Below are 11562 nucleotides of genomic sequence, written 5' to 3'. Positions count from 1 at the left end.
ACAATGATGAGATTGGAAAAGCAGCCAGCCTAATCAAGGACCCCACACTCTCTCTTCAAAACCTTTCTTCTGTGGGGAAGAAGATACAAAAGTCCGACTCAAGAACAGCTTATTTCTCTACACTTGCATTCAAAAGTCCTGGGGAAGCAGTAGCAGGCACTAAGTTGATCTTTCTCTACACCCTAGCTATGTCTGTAACACGACATTCCGCACCCTCTCCTTTCCTTCTCCATAAACTGCTTGCTTTGTCTGTAATAGTGCGCAATACTTTTCACTGTCTCCCTACACATGTGGCAATGATAAATCAGATCGAATGTAGAGAGGGTGGCAGCAGCTTGGTGTGGAGTGCAAACAGGGGTATGGAACATTTGGACCAAGTGCCAATTCTGTGTAACACACCAATGTGCCCAACCTGAATGGAAATATACTCAAGAGACCAGTTTAAAAACGAAACATTCCAAAACCTCGGCTTCTGCTCTATTTGGAGACTGGGTTGTGCTGATAAGTGGAGGAATCTTACAAAAGTTACAGGTGTAGGAGCTGCGATTGGATCTTCGAACTGGTTGATTTTTGTTTGAGTGAGTTGTAAGCGAGAGAATGCCATTTTCCAGGTGAGACCAGTAAGTTACAGCTTGTGCACACACTGATCTGACTTAACCAAGCCTGCTGGAGGTCAAAGATACACAAAGGCTGGGTTCCTCCTGGTCCAACACTCTCCAACCACACTGCAGCTGAAATAGATTGCATCGGCAGGGAGAAAATGGACAAACACTTTGCCTTTAAGTGCCTGCCTCCTGCTCTGGATGAGCTGCAGAGAGCTCGTCTGTGCCTTGTCACTGGGCAGTGGAGGTGAGATCTGCTCTCCAAGCTGAAAGGAGGGGTTTTTTTTTGACTGCAGTGCGTGTGCACCGAGTTTCTTGTCCCTCTTCCCCCTCCCGCATTGCATCATGAATTCCTGTCCTCCCCTTCACCACACCCTGCTTCAGCGAAGCGGCAAGAAACAAAGGCACTGAGGGGGAAAAAAAAATCTTTACCGGAGAAGTCAGGGCGGCACTGGCTAACAGCTGATCAGACAGCGCACATCCACTGGACAAGTGTGTCTGTGTGTGAGAGAGAGACACACACACAACTTCTCACTCGCACACACACTTGTCCAGTATCAGAGATTGGTCATGCTGAAAGTCACCTTGTCTTCGGCTCTTCAGAGACAAAGGTTAAAAAATACTTGATGCGTGTCCCAAACATTTATTTTCATTGGAACACATCAGTTCAGTCTCACACACACAAAAAATACACACAGTCACATACATACACACACACATTCACACTCACACACTCTCAGAGAAATTGTCACACTCAGGCACATCCGCAAACATTCAGTCACATAAATATGCACACACACACTCATGCAGGGAGGGACAAGTAAAACAAACAGAAAAGGCTGGTTTAAAATGAGGTCAGAAACCTTTGCCTTTACTTATATCTACCTGTGTCTATTATTTTTCTGTATCGAACCTAATCGATTCATTAGAATGTTATATGACCTTAATGTTAAAGTCCGCGACACTTTACATCGCTCTTTCTCTCTTCGTGGATCTATTCTGCACGTACACACACACATTGACACAGATAGAGACACACACACGTACAGACACATTGACTCACACACATCCCCCTCCGCCCAGACTGCAGCCCTGCCGGCTGTTTGCCCCATTTTAAAGAGTGGATATCATTCCTGGGATGGAAGTACTCCCCGCCCTCCGGACAGCCCCTTCCCTTCACTGAGGGGGACACTGGGGTGGGTCACTGGAATCTGTGTGCTGGAGGACAGCGCAGGATGGAGCTGGGGGCAGGTGGCATGCTCGCCTGCTTTTCCACTCTCTTCCGTGTCTGTTCCTCACCCCATCCCCAAAACCCCCCTTTTAACCTCAAAATCAGAGGTCCCTCTCACACTGCCCCGTAGCTCCGTCAGCTCAGGAGCCGAGGTGACAAGCGGGCTGCTCTGCTGTCTAGAAACACAGTGAGGTTCTGACAGTCACTTTCCTCCTTGCTTCAGCTGTCGACTCTCACACACACAGAGACATTCCTGCTGCTTGGGCGGAAGAGATTCTGTTGAAACCATTCAGATACATGGGCGGCTCTCTGTTTAAAAGCAGGGATAGAATTCAATCCTCTCTACATGGTCAGCATTCCAAAGACAATCAATAAATCAATATCAGGAACATTAACCCCTTCCCTCGCTGGCTCTTTCCAACACAGCTTAGCCTGTGATATGAGGGGGTCTCTGAAAAGGAGGTGGTTACCTGCTCCCCAGGGTCCCGGGAGGAGGGTGAGGGGTTCACTGCTTACCTTGCCCAGGAGGGTGCGGGTCAGTGAGGCTACGTCTCCTCCGGCCAGGTCAATGGGGTGCTCAATATTACACCCCCCCCCCCTCTCTCTCTCTCTCTCTTTCTGTCTCCGCCCCTCCCTTATGAAGAACAGCTTGGTTAGACAGGGAGGAAAGGCGGGGGGGGGGGCGGCAGGTAGAGAAATGCTTGGCTGGACACTGGGATCCTTTGGCAAGTTCCCAAAGCATAAGGGGGAGGGGGAGAGGGAGGGAGAGGGGAGGAGGAGAAGAAGGGGGAGGGGGAGAAGGAGGGAGAAAGAGGGGGGAGGGGGAGGGAGGGAGGGAGGGGGCAGTGAAAAGAGGAGGGGTCGGAGAGGGGGAGGGGGAGGGGCTGGGGGATGGGGAAGGGGGTGGGGGGGAGAGAGGTGGAGGGTGAGGGAGGGAAGGGGAGGAGTGGGGAGGGGGAGCGGGAAGGGAGGGGGAGGAGGGAAGGGAGAGGGAGGGGGAGAGAGAGAGAGAGGGTCCCTCCTCCTTCAGTTGAGCAGATCAATGAGGAGTAGGGGAGGGGATTCTTGCCCCGTTAGCGAATCTGCAGCCCTTATATAAAGGGGGAGCCGGCGAGCCGGAGTCTTCACTGTGCACATCTCCCACACAGTCCGGGCCAAGATGAGTTACCTCCTGGAGACACTGAGTAACCCTTCCTCCTACCGGAGGGTGGAGAGCAGGAGCTACAGCAGCCGGGCGAGTGCTTCTCCCTCCAGTGGCTTCCGCTCGCAGTCCTGGTCCCGGGCAAGCCCTGGAGGAACCATGCCTTCGTCCTCCTCGTGTTCCTCTTACCGCCGCATCACCAGTGTGCAGGCACCCCGGGCATACAGCTCCTCCGACAGCCTGGATTTCAGCCAGTCCAGCGCACTCAACGGAGATTACAAACTCATCCGCAGCAACGAGAAGGAGCTTCTGCAGGGGCTGAATGACCGCTTCGCCGGCTACATCGACAAGGTGCACTACCTGGAGCAGCACAACAAGGAGCTGGAAGCTGAGATCCAGGCACACCGACAGAAACAGGTGAGCCACGGGCAACTGGGCGACGTCTACGACCAGGAACTGCGAGAACTCCGGTCCCTGATCGAACAAGTCAACCACGAGAAAGCCCAGATCCAGCTGGACTCTGAACATCTGGACGAAGACATCCAGAGGCTGAAGGAGCGCTTCGAGGAAGAGGCGAGGCTCAGGGATGACACTGAAGCCACCATCCGAGCCCTGAAGAAGGAGATGGAGGACGGGGCGCTGCTGAAGGTGGAGATGGAGAAGAAGGCTCAGTCCCTCCAGGACGAGGTGGCTTTCCTCCGCAACAACCACGAGGAGGAGGTGGCCGACCTCTTCGCCCAGATCCAAGCCTCCCAGATCACCGTGGAGAGGAAAGACTTCCTCAAGACCGACCTGAGCTCGGCGCTGAAGGAGATCCGCTCGCAGCTGGAGGGCCACTCGGCCAAGAACCTGCAGCAGACCGAGGAGTGGTTCAAGTGCCGCTACGCCAAGCTCAACGAGGCGGCCGAGATGAACAAGGACGCCATCCGCTCGGCCAGGGACGAGATCAACGAGTACCGCCGCCAGCTGCAGTCCAAGAGCATCGAGCTGGAGTCGGTCAGGGGAACCAAGGAGTCCCTGGAGAGGCAACTGAATGACATTGAGGATAGGCACAGTGCGGATGTCTCCAACTACCAGGTAAGAGGGAGTGGGAGAGCCTCACCCTGCTAGCTCAGAGTGAGGAATCCAATCTACACCCTGACAGTGTGTGACATTGTGTCAAGCTGGAGGTGTGAGTCCCTGTTAATACCCCCCCCCCCCCGTGCCCTTCTCGCTCTCTTCTCCATCCCTGTCGATCCCCCCTTCCCCTCCACTCTTGTGTGTTGCCTGTTAACCCTCCCTTCCCCTCATCTCCCTCTCTCTCTGTCTCTCCAGCTCACTTCTTCAGTCCCCCTGCTCTGTCTCAACCCCTCCCTCCCTCTCAGGAAGAGCTGGAAGGCAGAAATCCGCAGTATCTCCCACCTCCCCGCTTCCCCCCCTGTAATCTTCCCAACTTTCAAACACTGGGAAGACCAGTGAAGTTTCTGGGTAGATTCCTCCAGGGAGCGAGCCCCTGGCTGGGATGGTTCTCCAGGCTTCGATCTCCCCCAGCCCAGCCCACACAATCAGCCTGCCGTCTGGGAGGGGCAGAGAGCCCCCTGTGAATGAGTTTGCGCCTCCTGCGAAGGCGCCAGGAGCCTGGATTCTCAGTGTTTTGTCTTTCTTTTTAAACCTTCCAGGAGACAGTGCAGCAGCTGGAGAATGAGCTCCGCAATACAAAGTGGGAAATGGCCCGCCACCTGAGGGAATACCAGGACCTGCTGAATGTGAAGATGGCTCTGGATATCGAGATTGCAGCTTACAGGTACAGGGAGTTCACACTGGCGCAGTGGAAGGCGGGGCTGGGGGGAGGGGGCGGGCATTGGGAACAAAAGGAGAGGCAGAACGGAGTCTTGCGGATCCTGGGTACCGATTTCTCTTCGATACATCAAATAATGACAGGGTGTGTGTGTGTGTGTGTGTGTGGTGAGGGGAAGGGGAACGAGGGTGCACCTGGCTGGTTTCATCATCATCAAGATAATCTATAAATATTAAAAACGACCAGCTCTGCCACAGAGGGAATGCAGATAAGCGTGAAGGGCGCACAAAAAAAACTATATTCATATCAACTCGTGTGTGTGTGTGTGTGTGTGCGCCTATGTCTGTCTGTGTCTCTAGATCTGTATGTGTACCTGTATCCCTATATCTGTGCGTGCGTCTGTGTGTGTGCTTATGCCTGTGTATCTGTCTTTGTGTATGTGTCCCGATATCTGTGTGTGTATTCTACCTGTGCTTATGTCTGTGTGTAACTGTGAACCTATGTCCCTGTCTTTCTGTGTATGTGTGCCTATGTATCTGTGTGTCCATGTCAGTGTGTGTGTGTCTGTCTGTCTGTCTGTCTCTGTCAGTATTTGTGTGTTCATTCCTGTGCTGTACAAAATGTTCTCACATTTATAAACCACTCCTTCAGATCACACCCAGCCTCAATGTATCTCTGGAAGCAATGACGTTGGCTAGTTTCAGTGTCCACCCAAACCTGATTCCAAAAGCTAATCCCTCTGCTGCACCTTTGACAACTGTGAGATCATTGTGGCATTAAGTGTCAGTTCTCCTTTCCCAGATAAATGACTGGAACTTTAGATAGTCAGAAGCTTTTTCCCAGGGTGGAAGAGCTAATTATTAGGGGGCACAGGTTTAAGGTGCGAGGGGCAAGGTTTAAAGGAGATGTACGAGGCAGATGTTTAACACAGAGAGTAGTGGGTGCCTGGAACTCACTGCCAGGGGAGGTAGTGGAAGCCGATACGATAGTGACTTTTAAGGGGCACCTTGACAAATCCATGAATAGGATGGGAATAGAGGGATATTGTCCCCAGGAGGGTTTTTAGTTAAGTCAAGCAGCACAGTTGGTGCAGGCTTACTGGATGGAAGGGCCTGTTCCTGTGCTGTAATTTTCTTTGATCTTTGTTCTTTCCATCACCATCCCTAAAAGAGTGGAGACCACGCATTCAACACTGGGGAGTGAAAGATTGCAGATGGGCGTACTCACAAAGGGAGCCGCCAATCATTGGGTTAACTCATTTTAAAATGCTTGAGCTCAATATTTTCAGATTGCTCCCCCTTTGTTCTGATGGCTGCAAAGGTTTGTGTGTCCCAGATTAGTCCACAGATTGTGTTCTGAGAGTTAGTCTACTGGCTGATATTGTAGTTGTAGTGATGTATTTATTATCCGACAGCAAGCCATGTTGTCATCGAATAACAAACATTATAGGACCAGTCCATTGGCCTGGCTGTCCTGTTCTGGCCCTCCACAGGACCAATTTCAGGAGAAAGGTCTCATTGAAATGAATTGTCCTGGCCAGAGAATTTGGTCAGGTCAGGAAGCTGGTCACTTTGTGCTGTCGGTGTATGTTCCCTGCCTGATCTTAACATATCTTCTACCCCCTCCCTCTCTGCAGAAAACTCCTAGAAGGTGAAGAATCGAGATATACCTTCTCTGGAAGCATCACTGGCCCTTCCTTCCCATACAGATCCCCAAGCACCCCCACTGTGCCTGTCAAAGTACAGAAAACTAAAGAAACACCCAAGCTGAAGGTCCAGCACAAATTTGTGGAAGAGATCATTGAAGAGACCAAAGTGGAAAACGAGAAGGCAGAGATGGATGAACTTGACCTAGCGGAGGCAGTGGAAGAGGTCACAGCTGAAGCCAGCCCAGAAGAACAGGAGGAAGGTGGAGAGGAGGAGGAGGAAAAGGAAAAGGAAGAGGTTGTTGAAGAGGTGATTGTGGCCGCAGTGAAGGCTGGCGTTCAGGCAGAACCAGAGGGAAAGGGTGAGGAAGAAGAGGAGGAAAAGGAAGAAGGTGAACAGGAGGAAGAGGAAAAGGCTGAGGAGGAAGAGGAAGGTGAGGCTGAGGGGGCTGAGAAGAGTGAAGAAGTAGAGGAGAAGGTCGAAAGTGTCAAGGTGGAGAAAGCAAAAGCTGAGCCAGAGGAAACAAAGGAACAGAGTAAGGAAGGAAGTGAAGAGGAGGAAGAAGAAGCCAGCAAGGAGGAAGAGGCTGGAAAGGAAAGCGCAGATGCTGGAGAGGATGAAGTTCAAGAAGAAACAAAGAAGGAAGAGGAGGTGGTAAAAGAGAAGGTAGTTATTGAGAAAAAGGTGGTGACAGTTGCAGTCGTAAAGGAAATCACCACTGAAGACAAATCACCAGAGAAAGAGGAAGTCAAAACAGAAATTGAAGACAAACCTCAGAAAGATGAGAAATCTGAAGCTGAGGGCAAAAAGGATGAAGCAAAGTCTAAAGATGAAGGCACCACCATCAATGGAGTGGTTGACGAGAAAGGAGAAGACAGTGAGGAAAAGGAGGAAGAATCACAAATCATTTCCAATGGTGTTGATCAAAGTCCCACTAAAGAGGAAGACTCTGACATTGTTTCCCACACAACGACCGCAACTAAGACAATCCACAAGACGGTGGGTGAAGATGATGGAACCACGAAACACATCAAAGAGATAACCAAGTCTGTGACGGTGACTCAGACAGTGGAGGAGACAGAGGAGGTGGTCCAGGAGACGATAGTGTCCACTAAGACAGTCGAGAAGACTTCCCACTCGGTGCTAAAGAAGGAGGAGGAAAATGAGTAAAGTGAAGCTCACCAAGGAAAGGGGATGGCACTTGACAGTTAAAGATGCATGGGTGTGACCAAGCTTTATGGCCTTGAGCAGAATGGGTTCTCCCTCAAGGAGCTCCAGACTTTCCGTCTTTTCCTTTACTGCGACAGAAGAAACTGCATGCAAGTTAACAATGTGCCCTCCACAGTGTTGAAACTATAAGGAACCACTGAAGGAACAAAAATGTAACACAAGCAAAAACCAACGTGCATGGAAGAAGTACGCACCAAGTCGCACGCGACAGACAAGAAAATGTCCAAGAGAAGATCTCTCAATCTGTTGGAGGGGCGCTTTTCAGAAAGTCTAAAGATGTATTATGCAAAGAATAAACTGAGCCAAAAAGTATTTAAAAAAAACCTAAAAAAAATCCTTAGCCTTAAACAGCTCATTGATTAATCTATGTTTACCTCACAAGAGCAATTACAATGGACTTCCATAGGGGGGAGGGGGGTCTACTATCATTCACAAACAAAGCCATTGTTTCTCACCCCATGTGAAACTTCACTGCAGTATTTGCTGAATAAAAGTCATATTCCAAAACTCAATGTCTGCTTTATTGGTTCAAATACATGGGGAGGAGGAAGTGTGGGATAGCAGAGGGGGTGGGGTGAGGAGCAGAGGGGAGGGGGAAAGGTGGGGTGGGAGGGAAGGGAAAAGGAGGGTGGGAGCAGAGGGGAGGGGGAAAGGTGGGTGGAAGCAGAGGGGATGGGGAAAGAGGGGAGGGAAGGGGTGGGGAGGGGAGCCTCTTATTAGCCTAGAAATATGTATTTCCCTTGTATTGGGTTTCAATAAGACACTCTTGTGAAGAGGGAGGAGGAGTCAGATAATGAAGGAAGCATTTTAACAGCATTGAACATGGAAAGTGTTATTGGAGGTGGTGTGGCGGCACTGCTGCCTCACAGCACCAGAGACCCAGGTTCAATTCCCTGTTTCGTCACTGTCTGTGTGGAGTTTGCACATTCTCCCTGTGAGTGTGTGGGTTTCCTCGGGGTGCTCCAGTTTCCTCCCAGATTCTGAAAGACGTGCGCGTTAGGTGCATTGACCTGAACAGGCACTGGACTGTGGTGATTCGGGGAATTACACAGTAACTTCATTGCAGTGTTCATGTTAGCCTTACGAATAAACAAAAATAAATACTGCTGACTTTTAAAGAAGTTGAGACACCTTTGACTTTTGAGTTCAGTCATTTGGGGAAAATACTCAAGAACAGTTGTCAAATAGGTCCAGCTGTTGCCTAATAAAATAAAATTGACATTGTGTAAAATGGGTGAGTGAATGCATGCTGAGAATTTGTATCTGCAACACTTGATCAAGTTCAGACATCTAGCTAGTATATATGTGCTTTGAGATGCACAACATCCCTTGACACTGGGAACTGGCATCGGAATCTCATTCCGGCTCCAATGTCTCTGTTTCTCAGATTGACAATGAATGGCTGATCTGCCATTGTTTCTGGTCGAACAAACCACACGTCATACATTCAATCGAATTAAAATCATTCCCCCCTGTGTTTCAGCCCTCACCTCAATGTCCTTATCCATTGGAGTCGCAATGAATGTCATTGTTTTATCAGTCTGAATTTCCAGTTTTAATTGCAATCACTCAATGAGATTGAAGTGTCTGATTGATAGACGGCCAAACATTGACCAGTGGGTTCCCCATGTGGCCTGATGGTTCTGCTCATTCAATGAACAGACCTGGTGCAATACATTGAGGTTCCAGTTTCCAGTCTCGCCATGGCAGGTGGTTACATTTGAACTGTCAAATAAAATTAAATACTGGCCTTTTGTTTTCATGTGTCCTAGCCCAGTTATATTTAATATGCAAATACAAGGGGTTAGCGGATATCCGAAACTCCTTGTATTGCAATTGGATCGTTCGGATGTTGGTGCAGATAAACTCGGCTAGATTCTCCTTAAAGAGTGTGTCCCTTCCCGAGGTGAGCTGGTCCTGGAAGTTTAAGTGATGTTTGAGAGCAGCTGTGGTGTGGTGGGGAACGCAGGTTTCATATATCATAAAGTGATAAAATACCACAGAATTAACTAGTTCAGGATCACACAGCTTGGGAGGGGAGGGAAGGACGCGGGCGGCGGGGGGGCGGCGGTGGGTGGCATTTAATGCGAATTTCCTCCCAGTCAGTCTCTTGCATTTTCACCCGAAATCTTTCAGACACCTTACTCCATCTCGTGTCAGACTCCAAGCCGAGTTAACAAAGTTAAATTCGGCCGCAGGATCGATACTGCAGACACTCAGGGGAAAAAATGCGGCATTTCTGTCAGAGAATGATTTAAAGTTTGGATTCGGCCGCCTCTGAGTTCCTATTGAAGAGAAACGCCCACGCGCACAGAGAGTGAAAGAGAGAGACGAAGAAGGAGACGGAGACATACAGAGAGAGAGAGAGAGGGAGAGAGACAGGAAGAGAGACACTCGGGGAGAGAGAGAGGGAGGGAGAGAGAGTGAGATAGAGACAGAGAGAGGCAGACGGACAGAGATAGGGAGACAAACAGTGAGACAGACAGTCAGAAACAGACACATAGAGAGACACTCAGCGACAAGAAGAGAAAGACAATCAGAGAGAGAAAGAAAGAGACAGACAGATAGAGACGGAGAGATACGGAGAGAGGGAAAGAGAAAGAGAGAAAACAAAGAGAGAGAGAGAAAATACAGGTGTAGGCAGACAGAGAGAGACACACTTACACAGACACTCAGGGATAAAGGCAGAGAGAGTGACAAAGAGGGAGGTGGAGACAAAGAAACAGAGAGGGAGGGAATATAAATACATTCACAGAGAAAGAGAGAGATACAGATAGAGAGAGAGAGAGACAGAGAGTCAAACAAATAGAGACAGACATAGACAGAGAGAGACACACACACACACAGAAAGACATTCAGCGACAGAGAGAGAGAGAAAGAGGCACATAAAGAAACCGAGACAGACCGAAAAACTCAGAGAGAGAGAGACGGAGAGGCAGAGACACAGAGACATACACCCAGAGACCGAGTGCAGATTCAGCACTCTGGGTGCTGAACAGCGCAGTGGTAAAGTTTCAGCACCGCACCTGTGTGGACAGCTCCTCAGAAGGACACAGAAAAGTGGACACTGGGTGAAACAGCTGGAAAGATTCGGCATGGGGGGAAGGGGGAGGCAAGGGAGTGAACGTGAGGGTGGGGGGAGCGGGGTGGGGGGTGGGGGTTGGAGTGAGATTTCACTCCAGGAGTCGCTAGCTGGGGCGGTCGTGTTGGCTGCTGGCCAATTTGCTGATGCCAGCGGCATTCAAAAGCACGGACAGGAGGGTGTGCATGCAGCATGTTGCAGAGCCGCAGTATCGGCGCATTGTTCATCTGTCCTGGAGCGGGGGGATGGGGTGGGGTGGGGTGGGGTGGGGGGGTGCGGATTCCAGTTAATCCCCAGCGGATTGCCCGCTACACAGCAACAGCGAGGCAGCCTCTCTCAGTCACAGCTTAACATTCTGCCTAAAAGTGAATCCGACAATGCACCAAGATGAGTGGCTGCAGTGTGGGGAGGGACATGGATTCCCAGGTGTAATTACAGTAACACCCTGACTGAAAGGTAATGGGGAGAGCTAAAAGCTTGGTATTAATATTACATGCTGCTGCTTTCAGAGTTTGACTATTACCCCGGGGCTGGAGGAGGTAATCTTTCAGGGAGTGATTCCACATACGCACACTCACCCACCCCCTCCCATCCCCTCCTCCCCACCCCACCTCTTCCTCCTCACCCCTCCTCATATCACCTCACCCCATCTCCCCCTCCTCACCCGTCCTCATCCCACTCTCCAACAGATGCTGTGCAGCCCTGGAAACGCACGTCCCAGGTGGAACTCAGGCCTCCCTCCGGCCAATGCCCACCAGCTGCTGAAGGAGAGGGGTACAGCATCAGAACATCCCAATGGTCCGCCTCTCGGCTCCTGGGACGCTCCCACCCGTCTGCAAGCGCTCTGCAGTAA

At 50.4% G+C, this 11562-nt stretch overlaps 1 protein-coding gene across 1 annotated transcript; it reads left to right on the top strand.

The window, feature by feature from the left end:
- The first annotated feature begins 2950 nt into the window (after nt 1–2950).
- LOC145361360 (neurofilament medium polypeptide-like) lies at nt 2951–8126 on the top strand. The gene is made up of 3 exons (XM_080217041.1): nt 2951–4051; nt 4633–4757; nt 6388–8126. The coding sequence occupies exons 1-3, from the start codon at nt 2993–2995 to the stop codon at nt 7565–7567; spliced, it is 2364 nt and encodes a 787-aa protein (XP_080073167.1). The 5' UTR covers nt 2951–2992; the 3' UTR covers nt 7568–8126.
- Nucleotides 8127–11562: the final 3436 nt, after the last annotated feature.

This window comes from Carcharhinus amblyrhynchos, chromosome 34 (genome assembly GCF_965287045.1).
Source record: "Carcharhinus amblyrhynchos chromosome 34, sCarAmb.v2.hapA, whole genome shotgun sequence".
NCBI lineage: Eukaryota > Metazoa > Chordata > Chondrichthyes > Carcharhiniformes > Carcharhinidae > Carcharhinus > Carcharhinus amblyrhynchos.
Note: the sequence above shows the minus strand (reverse complement) of the source record. Positions and strands in the feature narration are given on the sequence as shown.